The sequence below is a fragment of the Siphateles boraxobius genome, unplaced genomic scaffold (genome assembly GCF_051911475.1).
Source record: "Siphateles boraxobius isolate OS27281-9 unplaced genomic scaffold, OSU_SipBor_1 22, whole genome shotgun sequence".
Lineage (NCBI taxonomy): Eukaryota > Metazoa > Chordata > Actinopteri > Cypriniformes > Leuciscidae > Siphateles > Siphateles boraxobius.
Window position 1 is genome coordinate 7,190,935 of NW_027508833.1, and position 22,330 is coordinate 7,213,264.

The 22,330-nt window shown below is 44.9% G+C and overlaps 1 protein-coding gene and 1 long non-coding RNA gene across 2 annotated transcripts in view; one reads left to right on the forward strand and one right to left on the reverse strand.

The window, feature by feature from the left end:
• Positions 1-22,330, reverse strand: part of flvcr2a (FLVCR choline and putative heme transporter 2a) — a 94,551-nt gene that overhangs the window by 43,941 nt on the left and 28,280 nt on the right. Inside the window, exon 6 of the mRNA XM_077238528.1 lies at positions 97-207. Coding sequence (XP_077094643.1) covers positions 97-207 — 111 coding nt within the window. The remainder of the gene's footprint in view (positions 1-96; positions 208-22,330) is intronic.
• Positions 1-22,330, forward strand: part of LOC143746613 (uncharacterized) — a 299,149-nt gene that overhangs the window by 38,500 nt on the left and 238,319 nt on the right. The window lies entirely within an intron of this gene.

Genomic DNA, 22,330 nt, shown 5'->3' on the forward strand with positions numbered 1-22,330 from the left:
TGTCTACACATACGTGAATCATTTTTTTTGCGTGAATTATATTTGAGACTAATCTGCTTCCATATTTTTGTGCCCAATGCATGTTGCAGCTCATACCCCAGAACTCCTGATGTGAGGAACACGACCCACAGATGACCCAAGTTCAGGGTGAAGGCGTAGATCACCATCCCCACAAACGACAGCACATAAACTGAGAGAGTCGTCTGCCTGGCAAGACAAAGAGGAAGATAACGAGATGGCTATTCCAATCATTTCTGTGAGGACAAAAGTTTCAGCTACACATATACAAATAACCCTGTGCAAAAAGCATCAAATTCTACATGTTAGTATAAATAGTCCTACAAAATGTTTAACTCCAATAGTGATAATGTAATTTACAAAACATGTTCACTGGGATGGTTTGATCTTTAATCTTGGCAGTGATTTGTCATACATTAGAAAAAAGAAGAAGAAGAAAACATTTCTTGAGTTGAAATATCATGGTTGTGACAGAAAATATATGCACACCTAAGCATGGTTACAAATAAAGAAATGTGCAATATCTAGACAAGATGAAGGCTGGCTTTAATATTGTCTGATTTAATTTTATTTTCATATCTGGCAGCGTTGACAAGAAGTACGAACACAGCTGAAAATCCTTATAAATGAAAGGAGTTATGACATGCAACTTGAGTGGATAACACCCTGGCGATTTATGTATGCCACCGTTGTTGTGTTATCCGTGCAGACCATGGACTGTAAAAAAATATGCCCGTAGTGTTTCTGAAGAGCATTTTTGAAGCCCAAAGTGAGCGGAGCCGGCCGTCGCCATCTTGGCAACGCGTCACTCCTGGATAACTGAAAATGGGCAAAGAGGCGGGGTGTGGGTGGAGCTGAGCTGAGAAACCACGCCCACCTAGCTCCACACGATCAAGTTAGCTGAGGCTAAGGAGCTAATGCTATATGCTACTCAGTACCGTCGCAAGGGCTGTGCCATGTGTGCAACCACACAGGGCCTCGCGCTAAAGTGACAGCTGACTTGATGATGTAAAGCCAATAGAGTTCATGTTTATGCCCTTCGAAATACTATAATAGTTAAAAGACATAGCCTATGTGTGTCGTGACTCGTGATGTATTATTCTGCTAGTTAAAAATGTACTATGCACTAACTTACCATATTGCTCTAAACGTGTATGTGTCACGGTTTATAAATCATTGACTCCTTCTTGTCTCGTGTTTCTGTTGTTATCCGTGTGGGTGTGTATGAATGGGCGTTACCACTTCATTCAGCTGATCAGCGATCCAGCTGATCATCATCACACTCCGCAGCTGCAGCTCATTCGGGAACATATATATTGCTCACCGTTTTCTCCTCTCATTGTCAGATCGTTGTATGAAGTCCCTCGTGTGTGTTGGTCCCTCCCTTCGGCGTTTCAGCTCGTGTCTTGTTCGTGTTTCACTTGGATTATCACCGGCCGTGGATTACATCACCTCACCTGGATCTTCACTGCACTTCATCACTGTTCACCGGACTCCTGACCATCTCGTCCCTGCATCACCAGTATATAGTTGTGTGTTTATCTGACCGTGGACTGAGTATAAACACTCTTCACTTGCATCTTTGCTTCCGTGGTCTTTGCCGACACAGAACGATCTGACGCATTATGGAAGCAGCGAGTGAGGCGAACCCATTGGAGGAGTTTGTAAACTCCAGCATCCAGCGCATGAACACTCAGGAGAAGAACATTAACGAGATGGGACGCGCCGTTCAAGTGCTGGTGACGCAGGTGTCCGAGCTCTCCCAGCAGATACAACAGCTACGTGGTCCCATTGCGCCCCCCACACCGGCCGTTCCTCTCATACCACCTGCGGAAGCCTCCCAGTCAGAACCCCGCCTACCCATCCCACAAACCTACGATGGTGAGCCTAGTTTTTGTCGTGCCTTCTTAACACGATGTTCTATGCACTTTGCCCTGCAGCCTCGCACCTTCCTGCATGAGAGATCCAAGGAAGCCTTCGTGCTCACGTTACTGACTGGGAGAGCGGCACTCTGGGGAACGGCGGTGTGGGAGAACCAGGATCCATGCTGTGCCTCGTTCCAGGCACTCTCCGACGAGATCAAAAGGGTGTTCGACCGAGGGGTTGCCGGGAGAGAGGCGGCCCGGATGCTCGCGGAGTTAAGACAAGAAGAAAGATCAGTATCGGACTACTCCATCGAATTTAGAACCCTGGCGGCAGAGTGTCACTGGAACGAGGAGGCGCAGTGGGGCATGTTCCTGCATGGGCTGGCTGACCGCGTTCAAAGGGAGATCTATGCCCTGGATCTCCCCACATCTCTGAACGGACTCATTGATCTGGCCCTTCGTGTAGACGCACGACTAGCGAGAGTGGAACGCAGAACACCAACGAATCGGGCCAGGGGAGGAGTTGAGAGTCTACGATCCTGCGGCGGGAAACGCGGTCAGCCCCGTCTACGATCACGAGCCCATGCAGGTCGGACGAGCTCGGCTTTCCCGGGAGGAGAAGGAGAGGCGGAGATCCCAAGGACTATGCCTTTAATGCGGGGCCGCTGGACACTTCGCATACGGCTGTCCAGTAAAAGGCCAAGCCCGACAGTAAGATTGAGGCTACTGTCGGGTGGGATCTCCACTGAGAAGACTTCATATACATCGATACATCGACAGGCCACAATCACGACTGTCAAGCACTGGTGGATTCTGGGGCTGAAGGTAACTTCATGGACAATGGTTTTGCTTTGGACCAAGATTTCACATTCCCCTTCTATCCCTCACCAGTAGTATTGCAGTTCAAGCACTTAACGGTCAAGATCTACCTACCATCTCACTCATCACCGGACCCATCACCCTGATTACATCTGGCAACCACGCTGAGACATGTTCTTTCTACATTATGGACTCACCACTCGCACCCGTGGTTCTGGGACAACCCTGGCTAATTGAACACAATCCAAGAATTGACTGGCAACAGAAATCAGTGTTAGAATGGAGTGGTAAATGTCATGAGTCTTGTCTTGTGTCTGCCTGTTCGTCTGTTGCTGTCTCTGTGTTTCAGGAGGAGGCAGTGGAGGTATCTAACGTGCCCGCGGAGTACTTGGACCTGAAGGAAGTGTTCAGTAAGTCTCGTGCTGCTTCTCTACCTCCGCATCGTCCCTATGACTGTGCTATAGACTTAATGTCAGGTAAGTCTCCGCCTAAGGGCAAGTTATATTCACTTTCTGTCCCAGAGAGGGAGGCTATGGAGAAATATATTTCTGATTCTCTAGCATCTGGGTTCATCCGCCATTCTTCTTCTCCAGCGGGGGTGGGGTTCTTTTTTGTGGGGAAGAAAGACGGATCTCTGCGACCTTGCATTGATTACCGAGGGTTGAACAGCATCACGGTAAAGAATAAGTATCCTTTACCGTTGATATCTTCTGCTTTCGAGAGGTTGCAGGGAGCGTCTATCTTCACGAAATTGGATCTATGTAATGCTTATCATTTGGTCCGCATTAGAAAGGGGGATGAATGGAAGACTGCTTTTAACACCCCTAGGGGACACTTTGAATACTTGGTCATGCCTTTCGGGCTGTCCAACTCCCCAGCAGTCTTCCAGGCTCTCGTCAATGACGTGCTGCGAGATATGGTCGATCAGTTCATTTATGTCTACCTGGATGACATATTGATATTTTCATCTTCTTTCCAGGAAGACGTGCAGCACGTCCGACGAGTGCTTCAGAGGTTGCTAGAGAATGGGCTTTTTGTCAAGGCAGAGAAATGCGTTTTTCATGCACAGTCTGTTCCATTTCTAGGATACATTGTGTCGTCTGAGGGAATTCGCATGGATCCCGAGAAGGTTAAGGCTGTGGTAGATTGGCCAAGTCCAGATTCCCGTAAGGCCCTACAGAGGTTTCTGGGATTCGCCAACTTTTACCAGCGTTTTATTCGCAATTTCAGCCAACTAGCCTCGCCTCTGACAGCCTTGACTTCCCCCAGAACTACGTTCAGGTGGTCAGACGCTGCGGAGCCAGCGTTTGCCAAACTAAAGGACCGCTTCGTTTTGGCCCCTATCCTTATTACCCCTGATCCATCACGTCAGTTCGTGGTGGAGGTTGACGCATCAGAGGTGGGGGTAGGAGCGGTGATATCTCAGCATTCTCCCACAGACGACAGAGTACATCCATGCGCGTTTTTATCTCATTGTTTATCCCCTGCCGAACGCAATTATGACATTGGTAACCGGGAGTTGTTGGCAGTCAAGTTAGCGTTGGAGGAATGGCGTCACTGGTTGGAGGGGTCGGGGGTACCTTTTATCGTCTGGACCGACCATAAGAATTTGGAATATATCAGAACTGCTAAAAGATTGAACTCTAGGCAGGCTCGGTGGGCACTTTTTTTCGGACGTTTTGACTTTACTCTCTCGTACCGCCCGGGTTCCAAGAACATCAAACCCGATTCTTTGTCACGCATTTTTGATCGATCCGAACGCCCGTCTACTCCCGAGTGCATTTTACCGGGGAATCTATTTATCTCCACACTCGTTTGGGAGGTCGAGTCGAAGGTCAAGGCGGCCTTAGAAGGGGTAATGCCTCCGCCCGGTTGCCCGCCGAATCGCTTGTTTGTGCCAGAGGAATTAAGGTCTGACGTTATTCAGTGGGGGCATTTTTCCAACGTGGCTTGTCATCCAGGAGTCAACCGTACTAGCTTTTTAGTCAAGCAACGATTCTGGTGGCCACGTATGGCTCGTGACATTCACAGTTTTGTTTTGGCTTGCTCAGTTTGTGCCACGGGTAAGACTTCCAATCGACCTCCAGATGTGTTACTTCAACCGCTGCCTGTCCCTTCGAGACCCTGGTCCCATATCGCTCTAGATTTTATCACCGCCCTCCCACCCTCTCAGGGTAACACGGTGGTTTTAACCGTGGTGGACCGATTCTCGAAGGCGACTCACTTTATCCCCTTACCCAAATTACCCTCAGCTAAGGAGACAGCGTTGATAATTGTAGATCACGTCTTTCGTATTCATGGCCTCCCGACAGACGTGGTTTCCGACAGAGGACCCCAGTTTGTGTCCAAATTTTGGCAAGAGTTTTGTAGATTACTGGGAGCGACTGTTAGTCTGTCCTCAGGGTTTCATCCCCAGAGCAATGGTCAAACCGAGAGAGCCAACCAAGATCTGGAAAGGGTGTTACGATATTTGGTTTCCAAGAATCCTTCCTCTTGGAGCCAACAACTGTCCATGGTGGAGTACGCCCACAATATGTTACCAGTGTCAGCTACGGGTCTGTCTCCGTTTGAGTGTAGTATAGGATACCAGCCACCAATTTTTCCCAGTCTGGAATCCGAGGTCGCGGTTCCCTCCGCTCACGCTTTCGTCCAGAGGTGTCACCGCACTTGGACTAGAGCCCGTGGGATTATCACCGGCCGTGGATTACATCACCTCACCTGGATCTTCACTGCACTTCATCACTGTTCACCGGACTCCTGACCATCTCGTCCCTGCGTCACCAGTATATTGTTGTGTGTTTATCTGACCGTGGACTGAGTATTGTGTTTTGTGTCTTCTGACCGTGAACTGAGAATAAACACTCTTCACTTGCATCTTTGCTTCCGTGGTCTTTGCCGTTACAGTATGTGAGACAGTGATTTGTGCGCATACATGTCAGTCAGTGCGACAGCACACGTCAAGTTTGTAGAGAGCCATTGTAAATTCTGATTTTGGCCGTCTCTCAAATGGGTAAAACCAAAGATATTAAAAAAGTAAACACGCTAGAAATCCACGCTCAATCAAGGATGTGCATTTATTGCATGGAGAATAAGCAACTGACACCTGCAGGATTTCACTATGCGCACAAGGTTTTTTTTTTACACTAAAAAGTTAAATAAGCATATCTAGTCTGTCTGTTTCGTGAGAGCAACGGTATCGCAAAACGAGTGTAGCCTCTATATATAGACGCTATAGACGTTTTTAAATCTGAAAACTCCAAAAAGCAACGAAATTGTCAGAAAACCATTAATGGTTGAGGAGATTCCCCTTCCATGTAAAGCACTTTGAGTGCAGAGAAAAGCGCTATATAAATTTAATGAATTATTATTATTAGTGCATGTTCACAGAGGAAAACCACTGAAAAACAGCAACGGTTGTTCTCTTGGTACTCAACGACAACGATGAAATCCAAAGGCGTGGGAAAAGGTATAATGCGTGTATTAAATTGTATGAAGTAATCCCGAAAAAAGCACAAACATGACAGAGAGGGCAAGTTCAGCAGCTGGAATAAGCTGAGGTGACGTGACAGCTAACAGCATACAAACAGTCCTTAGTGACAGCACCACCTTTCACTCAAGTGGCCACGCCCTTAATTATGCAGAACTTTAATATAATTTAAATGGATGAGTTATAAAAAATTCATGAAGGGCAAAATTAGCTAGACCTAAACCCATTGTTGTACCAGGCTGTAAAAAATAAATTCTGCCGTAAAGTTGGGCAGTTTAACATGGGGGATATATGGTATAATAATAATAATAATAATAATAATAATAATAATAATAATAATAATTCATTACATTTATATAGTGCTTTTCTCGGCACTCAAATCGCTTTACATAGAAGGGGGAATCTCCTCAACCACCACCAATGTGCAGCATCACCTGGATGATGCGACTGCAGCCATAATGCGCCAGAACACCCACCACATACCAGCTTATTTGTGGAGAGGAGACAGGGTGATGAAGCCAATTAGTATATATATATATATATAGGGATGATTAGGAGGCCATGATGGACAGAGGCCACTGGGCAATTTTAGCCAGGATTTAAGTTTAACCACAGTGGTTAAGGATTTAACCACAGAGAGTCAGGATCTCGGTTTAACGTCTCATCCGAAGGAACGGTGCTCTTTGAGAGTATAGTGTCCCCATCACTTTACTGGGGCATTAGGACCCACACAGACCACAGGGTGAGCGCCCCCTGCTGGCCTCACTAACACCTCCTCCAGGAGCAACCTGGTTTTCCCAGAAGATCTCCCATCCAGGTACTGACCAGACTTAACCCTGCTTAGCTTTAGTGGCTGCTAGCAAAAATTGGTAATTGACTCCCTTTTGGAGCCTGTCTCTAGCGGCCATTCGATGAACTACAGTTTAAGTCACTTCCGTGTTGGCTTCACGAGAGAGACTGGAAGGTTGCCGCTCGGTCCGGACAATCACATACTTGCCCTGGATCAACGGCCAAAACTTCCGCAGGGCGGTAAATACAGCCAGCAACTGATGTGCCAATGCTGATGCATCCTGGGCCCTGTACAAGGTCCTAAAGCTGCTCGGCCATTGCATACTGCACCCCAACCCCTTGTTGAATGCGTCTGTTGTGACAACAACACGTCTTGTTCAAGGGGAGCCCCTGCTTGTAGAAATGTAGACGAGGTCTGTCCAAAGATGTCGCTAAGTCGGTTCACTCAGCTCTCTTTTCTCTCTCTTTAGTTCCGTTGTGAATTGTTTTATTTCTACTTTTTCTCTATTGATTATTTTATAATTATTGATGACACTTAACTGTTATCGTAATTATTATAGGATATCATCCTGATTCTTCAATCCTTTTACACGCGTATTTATGAATGGTTCAAACAACTTTGAATTTAAACTTAAATTAAGGTGTCTGATTCAACCAAGTTAACCACAGGGAGGAAGTGAGCCCCCTTGTGGCGAAAACCCACTATTACGGTTTGTCTCCTCCTGTGTTTCATCCTGCTTGGCTTATTTCTTAATGACAGGCATTAAGCTGGTTTAGATCGTACTTATCAGACCGTTACCATTTTGTCTGTTTAAATGGGGAAAAATCAAAGATAACTTCAGTAGACTATGGAGTGCCGCAAGGATCGGTGTTAGGCCCTCTGCTATTCTCAATATACATGCTGCCACTTGGTAATATTATAAAAAAACATGGAATTAATTTCCACTGTAATGCTGATGGCACTCAATTATATATCTCATCACGACCAGATGAAAACACTAACTTATCTAAATTGACAGAGTGTCTAAATGATATAAAATGCTGGATGACGTGTAATTTCCTGCTATTAAATTCAGATAAAACAGAGGTACTACTTATTGGTCCAAAAAACTACCCACAAAATCCCTTACAATACAACTTTAATTTAGAAGGATGTCCTGTTACTTTATCCACTACAGTAAAAGACCTGGGTGTTATACTAGACCGCAACTTGACTTTCGAAAATCATATTTCATATATTACAAGAACAGCCTTTTTCCACCTTAGAAACATTGCTAAGCTACGTAACATGCTATCTGTTTCTGATGCAGAAAAGTTAGTTCATGCATTCATGACCTCGAGACTAGATTACTGTAATGCTTTATTAGCTGGTTTTCCTGCATCCTCAATAAACAAGCTACAGTTAGTGCAAAATGCAGCCGCTAGAGTTCTTACTAGATCAAGAAAATATGATCATATAACACCTATTTTATCATCTCTACACTGGTTACCTATTAAGTTACATATCAATTACAAAGTATTCCTACTGACCTATAAAGCCCTAAATGGTTTAGCTCCTGTGTATTTAACAGACCTTCTATCGCCATACAATCCATCGCGCTCTTTAAGATCACTAAATTCGAGGCTTCTGGTCATTCCTAGTATATCTAAGTCCACTAAAGGAGGGAGGGCGTTCTCACATTTAGCTCCTAAACTCTGGAATAGCCTTCCTGATATTGTTCGAGACTCAGACTCGCTGTCCCAGTTTAAAACTAGATTAAAGACGCATCTTTTTAACCAAGCATTCACTTAATACTTAATCTTTAATACTACTGCTGAATCAGTTCGAATGCATTAACATTATGAACATCAGCTATGCTAATTATTTCCCATCTGCCTTTCTGCTGTTATCTCGGGACGCTAGTCCCGAGGTAAATAGCGTTCGTCAGCTCCAGTTTGTATCCAGCCTCTCACGGAGACTTCAGATGCCCCAACGCCTGTGAAGAGACGACTCGACGCCTGTGAAGAGACGACTCAAAGCCGGCGATATGTTATGCCATTAATTACTACTTGATTAACTCACTGTATTTTTCTATGTACATTTCCGAAATGCACTTTCTGTAAAGCTGCTTTGAGACAATGTGTATTGTGAAAAGCGCTATACAAATAAATTTGAATTGAATTGAATTGAATTTCTACTTTTCTCTTTTGATTGTTTCATAATTATTAATGATACCTTACTGTTATCATTGGTAGTTATCGGACATTATTCTGATTTTCCTTAATTCTTCTTGCATGCTTAGATAAATTTGATTTAAACTTCTTTGAATTTAAATTGAATTAAGTTTGTCTCTTCAGTCAGGTGCACCACCACTGAGGAAGTACGCACCCTGGTGGCACCAACACGCCACTACAGCCTGCCTCCTCTTGTGTTCCATCTGGTTTTCTTTATTTTCTATTTCTCTCTTTTGGGGTTAGGTTATTTTGATAAAATACCATCATTATCATAACTTCCCTTTTGTTTATTATTATTTAGTAAAACCTTTGACTCTTATTGCTACATAAAAAGAAAAAAAAAATCAATCCATTTGGTTTAAACAAGGAATCCTTAATCCACTTTAAGTTTCACTTGTTTAACCTTTGTGTATTTATAGGTGGCATTCACTAGAGCACTGTGGTGAGTTGCGGTATTCTCTGATTGGTATCCCAAAGCAAGGTTACCCGACCGGCGGTACTTACGCTGGCCGTGTGTGAGTTTCGGACACTCCCGAATCCCGTACCATTGCTGCGGCACGCAACTGCGACATCAGTAATTTGGAACTCCAAAAGGTAACGTCAACCACGTCAGTCGACACACAAGGCAATTTTAGAATAATTACCTAAACCAAGGCCTAAAGAGGGGCAAATCTTTTTGAGGGTTCTGGGGAAAATCCACTTTGCCGTGCCGTCTGGTGGTTGACACCTTGGGGTGCCGGTTGTGTTTAAAGTCAGGTTGTTTGAGAGGGCGCAGCAAGGTACAGGGAGACAACGAAGTTGCCCGAGAACACTGCGGTCAGGTGTTGGGAACCCTCGGAGGAGTTGACTGAGCCGCGGGTTCCCACCAGAGTGGCCTCAATTCACCGCAGGTAAACTAAATTTAGTAAAACCCATTCCACTTACTATAAGCCACAGAATACTAGATATCTCCCGGATATTTTAAGTGTTTGTCCCGTTCAGACCTATTCATTTATTTACTTCTTTGTTTGATTCTACTTCAATCTTTTCAATCTTGCTATTTTTCTGTTCTGTTGTGATCTGGTCCTTTCATTTCACCTAGAGACAGAACCTCTGAGAGCCACCAAGGAAGCTAAATAATAGAGCGACAAACCAAGCGGCCGGTGTCATCACGTTACCCGCTAGGCTACTGCCTGTCAAATCTCTAGTGCGGGTCCTTCGTCGACCCAAGTTAATTGGCTCCGCTACCTGTTTACTTCAGTTAGCCCCAAAATCCTCATAAACGGCATAGCCCGTATGAGTATAGCTTGTTAACCTTAGAACGAATTTGCATTGGTCTCTTTGTTTGTGTGTGTTGTGTTCCTCTCGCCCACAGTTAGCCAGTATGTTCCGGTCCTACAGCCCCGCAGCCCACTGGGACAACCTCCCGACCTCTTCCTGCCCAAGGAAGCCGACGTGGACAAGCTGATGGCCCACGATCCGACCCAGAGCTACAACTACAAACACTGGGCCAAAATCGTTGGAAACCTCGCTCAAGCATGGCTCAGAGAAAGGAGCAGCATCAACCTGGAGCAGGGAGCCGCAACGCTAAAGCTTCAAGCAGAGGAGGCCCGGAGGAACCAGGCCCACGCGCAGAGCCGTCTAGATCAACTACTCCGCGAGACCCAAGACCAGCGCGGGACAGAGGATGCAACAGACCCATCGCTACAGAAAGAAGCGGAAAGACTTGAAACGGCCCTGGGTGAACTTCGTCTTGACACAGACCAAAGAAAGCAAGTGGAGAGAAACGCCAGAGAGGAACTCAACGAGAAACTCCGACAAGGTGAAGCTCTCCTTGCAAGAGCAGAGACTGAACTAAAAGAAAGAGACGCTAAAGCCAAGGGCTGCAAAAAACACTTGCACGCAGCCCAAGCTGAAATCCACGAGCTTACTCAGCAGAGACACGTTCTAAAAAACAAACTTGACATTGTTCACAAAGAGTTGAAACACTCTTATAGACTGCAGAATGACCGGGAAAGGGAAACGCACACCACAAAGTTTTCCCTAACCAGCCGGTACGTACCTTTCAGCCACAAACTCACAGCTGAAAGGGGGGTTAAAAGCCCATTGCCCAAGATGTCACCAGCCAGCTTCCAGACAACCCCTGCCGCTAACCACGGCATGGCCCCCAAAGAACTTGACAAGCTGGCCAGAAACATCCCTACGTTCACTCCGAACCCTGCAGGAGGCCACAACTGGCATGCCTACCTGCAAGACATTGACTTTCATTTACAGACTGTCACCAATGTAACTACTTGGGACAGATTTTACCTGCTAAGAATTACGTCTAGCCATGACGTGCGCAGCTTCCTATACCTTCAACCAGAGACTGTAAAAACTGACTACCAGCAGCTGCGACAAGCTTTGATCCAAGAATTCTCTGATCCAGAATCAGACCAAGGGCTCATCATCGCCATGGACCTCAAGCAGATAAGACTTGAAACCCCACAGACCTACTACGGCCGATTCCGACAAGCCTACTTCGGAGCACGGAACGAGCCAGGTATGGAAGAGGATTTCAACTTCAGAACTCGGTTTCTTCGAAATCTGCATCCCACTGTGAGTCATCACATGGGCCTCCTGGCCTGTCCACGTAGCATATCTACACAACAGCTACGAGACTTTGCCCACAAAGCTTATGTCAAGCAAAAGACTGAGTCCGATAAGACTGTGAAAACCCACACAATCCTCCCTGTCTCCGAACAATATTCAGAGCTGACTCTAGAGGGCGCCCCACAACACCACAGACCTTTGTCCAGAGAGTCAAGACAGCTCCAAGCCAGCAGAGGGCAGCACAACCGTGAGGGTGCTCATCCAGAGCACCAGACCGGGCGCTCTGAAAGATTCTGGGACCGGCAACACCCATCCAACAACCCAAGGGGTGGAGCCACCTGGGAAGCCAGCCGGCAAACCAGAAATAGCCGTTCCACATCGTCCGGAGGACCAAGCCTGGAAAGCCGGCATCGGAACCCCTCTTAACGTGCCCTCTCAACGATGAGTAAGCCCAAGTCTGAGCCCACATCAGATTATAACAGTGCAGCCTTTCAGAGATAGCAGAGATCCTGAAGGTGCTGAAAGACATTCTGCACAGAAAATCTCACAAGGAAGACAACAGGAAGGATGAGCCCGACATCCTGTGTCTATGCGTAAGACCAAGCACCCAGAACACTGCTCGTCAGCCACCACAGCTGACAGCTGCACAGGCTGAGCAAGACAGCACAATTTCCTACAATTGGGACCAAAATCTCTGAACTCTGACATCTCCAACGTGTGAGCTGAATGTGCAGTCGTACAGCCAGAACGACATCCGGCTCGAACTGGTAGCTCCCATTCACCTGACAATTGGTTCTATGAGTCTGATCTACCCAGTGTACACCTCAAAAATGAACACTTACCCACTTGATGTCTACATTGGAGCAGACAGCCTGACTCGCCTTAAGGCTCATGTGGACATCATTAATGGCCCCATTGACTTTACAGCCCCCTGTTGTTCCTACCAGCACTGAGAACCTCCTGTCAGGTCAGACCATTCCTGAGGTTTGCACCCTAATCAACGAACAGGAAACTGTGATACCAGCTTACACCAAAGGGGTCGCCGTCCGGCTCAACATGCGTTGTGGTCAAACCCTAAACCACACGCTGGACTTCTTTCAACCTTCACCTGAATGTGTTGAACTTGGACTCACGCTGGAAGCCACACCTCTTACTGAAGTGTCATCTCGTGCAGTCTACATCCTCTTCAACAACTGCATGGCGATGGACATCACCATTCCAAAAGCCTATCGGGTGGGGTGGCTAGTGAGCCACGACTTTCCTGATTTTGAACTCACATTACCAATCATTGGGCCCATCCCATCTTCAATGATGCCCGAAGGGAACACAGACAACACAGTGTTCACAGCACCCTTCAAACTCATCTCCATCACTTCGGTCATGCCAATGGACAAAGACCAGGTATGCAGAACAGAACTGACAGTGGACCAACACCTTGCAGTATACAAAGTCTCCAAACAGCCTGCCCGCGAGACTGACGACACTGCTGCACCTCTGCCTGCCGACATGACAGACGACACACCAACAGAGGAGCCGTACCCAGGATTTCAGCCTCAAGTTCAGCAAATTCTAAAAGACGCAAGATGCAATTAAAGATGATGCAGATCTACAAAGACTCAGACAAGTCCTTTACAAGTTCAAAGCATCCTTTGCCAAAGACTCTTTAGATTGTGGTCTCACTGAACTCCACACTGTGCGCATCCCAACGCACCCTAATGCTCCTCCCACTTTTATCAGGCAGTACAATATCCCCATCGCTTCACACGAACCGGTGCAAGAGATCATCGAATCCATGCTTGAAAAAGGTGTCATCCGTTCATGCAACAGCACCTATTCTGCCCCCATCTGGCCCGTCCTCAAACCAAACGACAAGTGGCGACCCACCATTGACTACAGGAAACTGAATCAACAGGTGCCCCTGTCCCGGTGGCCCATGACCAAGCTGGAGCAAGAAATACCCAGAATCAGAGGAGCCACAAACTTCTCTACACTTGATGTGTCCTCTGGATTCAGGACCATACCTGTGCATCCAGAAGATCAGCACAAGCTAGCCTTCACGTTCGGAGACAGACAATTCACTTTCACCAGGTGCCTGTTCGGCTATGCCAACTCACCTGCTGAAGTCAACAGCTCCCTGAACAAAGAATGCCCAGATGCCAGAATGAGAGGTAACCTTATCTACGTTGATGATGTTCCTACAACCGAGAGGGCACTCGCCAAGCAGGTGCGGGCGTACTATGGGTAAATGACCGACCGTGCCCACCACAACACTTCAAGTTGGGCCCGCAGTCATCACAATATGCTGAGGTAGCAGCCATTCTCATAACGCTGCAAATCGCATTGACACAACATCAAAGAACTCCTTATGTGCACAGACTCTAACTATGCCAGACTCAGTTTCACATGCCACCTTCCATGCTGGAAACAAAATGGCTTTAAGACTTCAAATAACATGCCTGTCACACACCAACACCTGTTCCAGGCATGCGATGACATCACAAGAACACACAACATGATTGTCTACTGGAAAAAGGTGAAAGGACACTCAAGGCAACCGGGCCTTGACAAAGACTTGAATGACCAAACTGATGCCCGTGCCAAGACTGCACTGCACGGCACTCTATGGTAACCTCCAACCCACCCACCTACGTTTAACGTTGCAGTGATAACCCATAGCAAATGAACCTTTGCTGCAACAGTGCCAACCTCACAGCCTCTAACGCTAGCTCCACAGATGTCAAATAACGACATAATGGACATGCAAACCTCTGACACATCCATAAAGACTATTCTGAACCACCTCTAAGACCCCTCCAACCACCCTATCGCACCGTCTGAACTCACAGATAACCCGTGCCTCAGACGTCTACATGACATCAACCACATGATGCGTGTGGTATGCATTCTGTGGTATGCACCTGATGACATCACTGCGCCAAAGCTTTTGGTGCCACAGTGCCTAAGGGGGGTCATGCTGATGTATGCCCACAACGCACCATGTGCCGGACACTACGGCACCAGGGCCACTTATGAGACACTGAAGCAAGTGGCCCACTGGCCCCGCATGCAGAAAGACGTGGCAGAATATGTCAGAGAATGCCTGGTTTGCTGCCAGTTTCAACCAGCAAACCCAAACCACAGAGCTCCACTGCAACGCAGAGGAGTCACATTTCCATGGTCAGACCTCCAAATTGACCGGGTAGGACCTCTGCCCAGGTCAACAAGGGGCAACAAGTACTTCCTCATGGTCGTGTACCAGTTCACAAAGTGGTTAGAGTGTCTACCAGCACCCAACAACACTGCCCAGACCACGGCATACCTCCTGATGAACCAACTCTTCTCCAGGTTCGGACTGCCACTGAGAGTCAACTTGGACCGAGGTACTCACTTAACAGCTAAGTTAGGCGGACACGACCGCCACACCAAACGGTTCCTAGGAGCTTTGCTCGGAGCCGCCGCCGCTGTCGGAACCCTGTTTAACATGGGTATGTCCAGTGTCAACGCAGTAAGCCTAGGCACCGTGAGGTGGCATGTGGCTGAAATTCAGACTGAGATCCCACAGCTAAAACAGCAACTCACCACACAGAGTGCATCCCTGCAGACCATCGGCAAGACATTGAAGGGAACTGTGGTAATTCACAACACTCACAGCATTCTGCTGAAACAGATAGTGAACTCCATGAAACAGCTGTTTACTGTCTTCCAGAATGACTTTGCTCAAACTCCGCTGGTCACAGCCCTGATGAGAGACATGCTGCGGGAGGTGAACTCCTCCATTCACAGCTTAGCCATGGGTAGAATTACACCGTACCTGATACCCTTAAGCCTTGTGCAAACCATGCTGGCTTCCGCCAGCACCATGCCAACTGTCCCTCTACAAATACACCTTGCCTACTCCCTGGGTAGCGCCATCCCACCACGACAGCGACACACAGCTGTACCTGGCCCCGAACCTGCACATGTGCACCCTAACCAAAGACATTCACTATCTCTGCCCCTAGCAAGCCCTTCCTCAGAGACACACAACTCAAACGAATAGCCGAGTCGAATTGTTCAGATGAGCTAGAGTGACGGTTGGAAGCGTTAACCACTCGTCCGAACTTAGCAAAGTTCGAAGGGGCACCATGGGAACAACCGTTTTTGTTTGTGACGCATCGCTACAAGGTGGAGCAACGTCCCCTTCCTTCTGTTTCTCCACCGCCGAGGACTGCTGAGAAAAGGTCCTCCCCGGTGTTGCCAAAAAGGCTATTCCTGGACCATGAGAGTGATAACTTTTTTACTGTACAGAAATACTCTGGGCATGTAGCCAAAATATAGCATAATTGAGCATGAATCACAGACAACTTTACATTTGGCTTTATTAACTAGACTAAACACTTCAAGAAGTTCAAGAAAATTCAAGAAATTAAAATAGAAAATCGTAGATACCAAACATGATACACATATGATCTTGATTAAGTAAGGCTAAAACATTAATTCCAAGAGTGTAGATGAATACATACGCAAAATACTGTAAAATAACATATGATTGCATAGGAAAATTGGATACATGATTTTACAGATCTCAAGTGATTATTTAGAGACAGTATAGGATTAGGGTTGGATTGTACAGAAAAATAGTACATTTGTCTGTTTCAAAGTGAATTTAGAGTGAAATCAGTCTTACTGTATCTTGATTTGTCTTTGTTACATGGTGTTAGCTGCAGTTTGGGGATAGTTGTATAGAGCTCTACCCCATGGTTCTCTCGTTGGGTGAGGGTAATTGTGGATTATTTGTAAAATATGACAAATAATTGTGTGTCTGATCATCTGAGTCACTACAATGCTCAACATGGGGAACGTCAGAATACCTTCTGGCTGCCCCGCCGTCGAGGTAAGTGAGGGCAAAAGAACCTTTGAAGCGTGTTCTGACAGTAAAAAGAGCTTTCCATGACTTTGTGAACCCTTCTTGCACCTCAGGAAGAAAAGAACTGGGGTAGACTGTGGCTATGAGCAGCGTTATTAGCCCGGAAACCGCTTGTCAGGGCAGGGCATCCACTTGAGCCTGATGTTCACAGCAGCGTCAGTCTGTGCAATCACAGCTGATGGCGGAGGCCCAAGTGAGTCTTCAGCCTCAAAAGGCTCCTTTCTCCTTAAAAAAGCAAGAATGTCACGACCGCAACATTATGATGGCCATGCTCTTGCAGTAAACATTTACCATCCATGAAAACTGCTTCAGCATGGGTCCAGCCCAAATAACGGATGCAGTGATCATGGCCATCTGACGGCTGTCGACTGCATCCAGAAATACACTGACGAAATGGTATCTTTAAAAAAAAGCTTTTCATCAGTGTTGCTCTTGTAGCCGCTCCATTTCGCACCGCCCACATGGGAGGCAGGTGCTCTAACAAGCATACTAAAGACCACAGTCTCTAGCACCGTTGCTAGAAGCGAACCCAGGCCCATCGGCATGGGAGGCGACTGCTCTACCACAGTCTCTATCGTCAGTCGCTAGAGCGCCTCTTGAGATTAGGGGAGTGAGGTTTACACGCACAGCTCTCATTGGCCTACGTCTGTTACACTCAACCCCTTTACCCCGTTTTTAACAAAAACGGCTTCTATGGGGCCATAACGTAAGATACAAAGTAATGGAGCCTTTTATAAATTGTCGTGTTTATTTAGAAATAAATAATGGACAAATGAAGTCTTTGGACACCTCAGATGTAAAGTTATTTGCTGTCAAAGTGACGCCAAAATGAATGGGAGTCAATGGAATGCTAACAGCAGATGAAGTTCTGCTACAATGGCGGCTCCCGCGAGGCTTCAACTTCCGGCTGATGGATTACCCCCTTGGCGAAAACTACTAAAAACCCTGTATTCTGCTGCTAGGCCATTAGATGGCGATGAAACACTATAGACTGAACACGTAATACGATTGTGCATGACATCATCGTCTTCAGAGTTTCACGTTTTAGTTGTTGACATGGAGACCGTTTTCAAAAACTTGCAGTTTAAAATAGTGTAGAGAAGGGTTGAAACTAAACTCTGCAGGACTGTGGCTCTCCAGGAACTGAGTTTGACACCCTTGTTGCAAAGTTAAGTTATGGGACATGTTTCCCAGCACAAATCCACACATATTTCTAGAAAAAAACAACATGCATTTCATAATCATAACCTGCCTCAATAGAATAACAAGATTCCTGTGCATGCAAGTAAGTCTTTTATAGCTTTAGCTCCCTCTGAATAAACAATGTATTATGAAGTAGAGCTGTTTTGTACAACCACGCGTGAGAAAACAGCCCGCTTCACCGCTGCTGTTGGGATCTGCCGGGGGCGATTCTGAGCCGATTACAAGTGCCAGAATGATGTGTGCTTATTGAATGGGCAGTTTTCAAACCAGAGCTTCACAAGAGATAAGAGAGATAACTATAGTGAAGAATAATGGACACAGAAAGAATGCATTCACAGGCAAATATAAGAGTAACTAATCCTGTTTTATAACAAACACCAACTAATAATATCAAGAGTTGGATGCAACTCTGAAAACAGAGAGCAGAACACAGACGCTAATCAATATTCTACACTGTAAAAAGTGATAACCTGAAATTGTTACCTTAAATGTTCTCTGAACATTCAAAACATAAAGGTTTTTAAAAAACGTCTCAAAGGATATTCAAATGTATCTCACTTGTTCAGTTTTAGTGCTGTATAATCTGACTGTTTAAAACTCTTATTATTTCCATGGGTTTTGATGCATGTTCTCTAAATCTTATTATTTCCATGGGTTTTTATGCATGTTCTCTAAATCAGCAGTTCAAAAAACCTTTCTTTCTTCGATCGAATTTTGCAGTCAACAAGAGGAATAATGCACTTCTATAGTGCACTGACTGGTGTAATGTACTGTTGAGTTGAGAGAGAAAAAACAATAACTTCATAAATCTTCTACTGAGCATTGTGGCTTGGGGAAATCTTTGAATAAATTGCTCTTGAATAAATTAAATATGTATGGGTGTGTGTAAATAGCTGTCATTTAGAATTAATAGAGGTTTTAGCTCTATTTAATCTTGGTAATGTTGTTTAGTTAGTTGTGTTTTGTTCGTGTCACAGTGATGGTGATTAGTAGTCATGGGCTTTTTTAATTTCAAGGTACATTGTCCTCCCAAGTGCCAATGTATTTTGCAGTTCTTTATGTTTAAAGGGCAATTGGGGAAAACAGTTCACACAATGATTGACTCAAAGACTGGCCTGTTTTATAATATGGAATGAACATGTAACCAGTTAGCTTTACTCATTGTAAAGGCCACATGTGAGTTTTGAGGAACATTGTGCCATTATTACTTAATTTTTTGCTCAACACTGAACATGTTGGGATTTACAGTTTATTGTTGTCATTTATTAAGTTTTCACAGACAGGGCTTAGACTAAGCCATGATTAGGCCTAGGACATTCAAGTAACTTTTATAAATGTGCCTTAAAAACATTACTGGTGTGCATCTTGAGACAAAACAATGGGAATGACATATTTTAAGATATGCTTTCAGTTAAAACAGCTCAAACATGCATTATAGTCTGGGATTAGGCTTAAGCCCTTGCTATGAAACCAGGCATTCATGCATTTAATAATGCTGACTTGAGTAGACTTTGCATAAAGCTATTAATCAAAAATCAACAGAAATATGTCAATGATCATTTTGACTTTAAACACTTAAAATTTAGCAAAATGTTTAAAGTTCAAATGAATTCCATTACTTTTTCTATTTTGCAAAACTGGAAAAACGTGTATTGCAAAACTTCAGAAACGTACCTGTAGTACATAAAATGTATTGCAGTTTCTAGTTGAAATGAACATTAGTGGCAGTAAAAAAGCAACTACTTTCATTCCTTTTCACACAAGTTATAATAATAAGGGCATATTATTGATTAATAAAGACATATTAGTGCCATTCTTTGCATAAAACTATGTTATGACATCAAAACACTTTTACCAACATTTTAAAATGTAGCAGGTTGGCAATAAACATTAGCAAAAAAAAAAGTCAATTACAGTGTGTGATTTACACACAAGGCACACAGACACAACCATAATTCATTCAGCTATCTACCCAAATTACAAGTAAATTAAGTCCAAGCTTACTGTGACGAGGTTGAAAACGTGTTAACAATTAATAACTATGTACTCTCCAACGTTGTAAGCGCATATTTAGGATTGAGGGTGATGTTTTAATTGTATGTAGAGTAATCGAATGTAAAGACCAGAGAGAGTTATAAACCCACTAGCACATTTTTGAATCAAGGTCAGCATGAGTAATAAACCCTGTAACCGCTGATCTGTCCTGGTAAATCCTCTCACTCATGATGTGATTAGGAGAAACAGAGGGTCTATTATAGAGCAAAGCACATTAGAGGCATTCAGCTGCTCGACATGAGTCAAAGTTAAGAGTTTTAACAATTTAAGAAAAGTTAAAAATTATTTTCGAAGTTGTATGAATGGCAAGACTGAGATGCAGAAAACGAGTGATGCCGTGCCCCTGCTTTATAATGGTGAACGACTCCCATCAATTGACTTTAATTGAAATAATGAGTCTGAATTACGTATTTTAATTGGGAGAGAATTCCAAAGGGCCCATGGTGATTAGACGAGCACAGGGTGTATGGAGAAAACCCAATGAAGAGGAGCAGAGAGTTCGAAAAGGGGTGTAAGGCTGTAAGAGATCTGAAAGATTTGTAAGCAAGGGGGAGAATTTTGAATTTAACGTGGAATTTGATAGGAAGTCAATGAAGCTGTTGACGTGATGGGGTAATGGGATGTTGTATAGATTTAGTACGGGTTATGATACAAGCAGCATAATTCTGTATCAGCTGGAGTTTAAGAAGAGATTTGAGTGGTAAACCAGATGAAAGAGAATTACAGTAGTAAATGCTAGAGGTGAGACGCGAATGAACAAAAATAACAGAAATAGGCGGGGTGAGAAATGGACGGAGGCAATCAATATTTCGAAGAGGAAAATAACATGACCGGGTTATGCTATTGATGTGAGCTTCAAATGAAAGAGTGCTGTCGAAGATGACCAACAAGTTCCTAACCTGGAGCCTGTTTGCCTGTAATTTAATACCACATTTAGAGAAGAAATTACCAAGTGGGAGGAGGTAAATTAGGAACAGTAGGGGACATAGGACAGAGCCTTGGGGGACACCACAGCTAACAGAAGGAGGAAGGGATTTAAGATTTTTTAGTTGTACAAACTGCGTGTGATTAGAAAGGTATGAAGTGAACCAGGTGAAAGGAAATGTTTTTGACTTATCCTGAATCACTACGGTATGCCTATAATAAGTATTTATATTCTGACTATTTTATCCCGGGGTCTGCTCGGCTGAGGAGTTGCCCAGTGACTCGCCATAGAGAAGTAAGAAGTAACGGAGAGAAGTAGCTCCGGCTACAATGTTCTTCCGCAAGACACTTGCAGTTTATTTATTAACGAACGTACACGTCACGCGCATTGCACACTGATGGTAAATGGTTACATTTACTTGAGTTTTTTTTTTTTTAGGAGAAATTGTACTTCTAAAAGTAAATTTTAATGGGGGTACTTTTACTTTAACTCAAGTACATTTCTAATGAAAAAACTGTACTTTTACTTCGTTACGTTGGGCGACGTTCCTCTCGTTACTTTATTTTTAATGGAATACATTAAATGCGTTATTCCAAGCGCGCTGTGTCTTTTTATGAGCATGAGCGATGCTCAATTCACAAATGAATCACTCATTTGAGTCGATTCTGTTCAAAGACTTCATCAAATAAGTTGGCAGATCTGTCTAAATCGGTTCGCGAATCAGTTTAAATGATCTGTTCAGTTTCCTGCACGCACTGAATTGTCTGAAGCGCTTTCAATTCACCCTCGACTCGGAGTCGTAACAGGAAGATTTAAAAACATCAAGAGCGTTGGATGAAGTGGCCGTGGACCTACAGTCTAGTGCCGGGCTATTCAATTGGCGGCCCTCGGGCCAGGTCCGGCCCGCCAATCATCTCCATCCGGCCCGAGGGCACCCCAACCTCCCTCCTCTTCTTTTCCTGGCGGTGTGGCTAAATTTGGTTAGAAATGCGCGTGGCCGAAGTGGCACCTGCAGCTGTACGGCTATAAGCACTGTGTGTGTACCATGAGCGCTCCGACTGACCTGAGAAACGTTTTCAGTCCAAATATTTCAGCAGTTATTATGTGTGTGTGTCCCGTATTTCTGTCGACTGAACCAGCGATATCAATCATTCCTGAATTAATCATTCTTTGGTTCGATTATTTCCTTTCCATGAATTGGCCAAACGCGCTTGTTTAACGGCCTGAAACGATTCGGATTCGTTCGGACCGTTCTGTCACTGAATCATCTTAAGCCGTTTCTCGGTCAGTAACAACAAATAGTGAAAAATATTGCTGTTTTCCGTTGTTTCACTAGTTTACTTTGAACTACGCAGCGCGGCCCAGTGGATAACGGAACGCAAGCTTAAAGGAGTTGCGTTTACTCCAAGTCCCGGACACTATTATTAAACAGCGTTGCGACATCCAGTTAGAAGCGTTTCAGTCTGACACATCTCTCT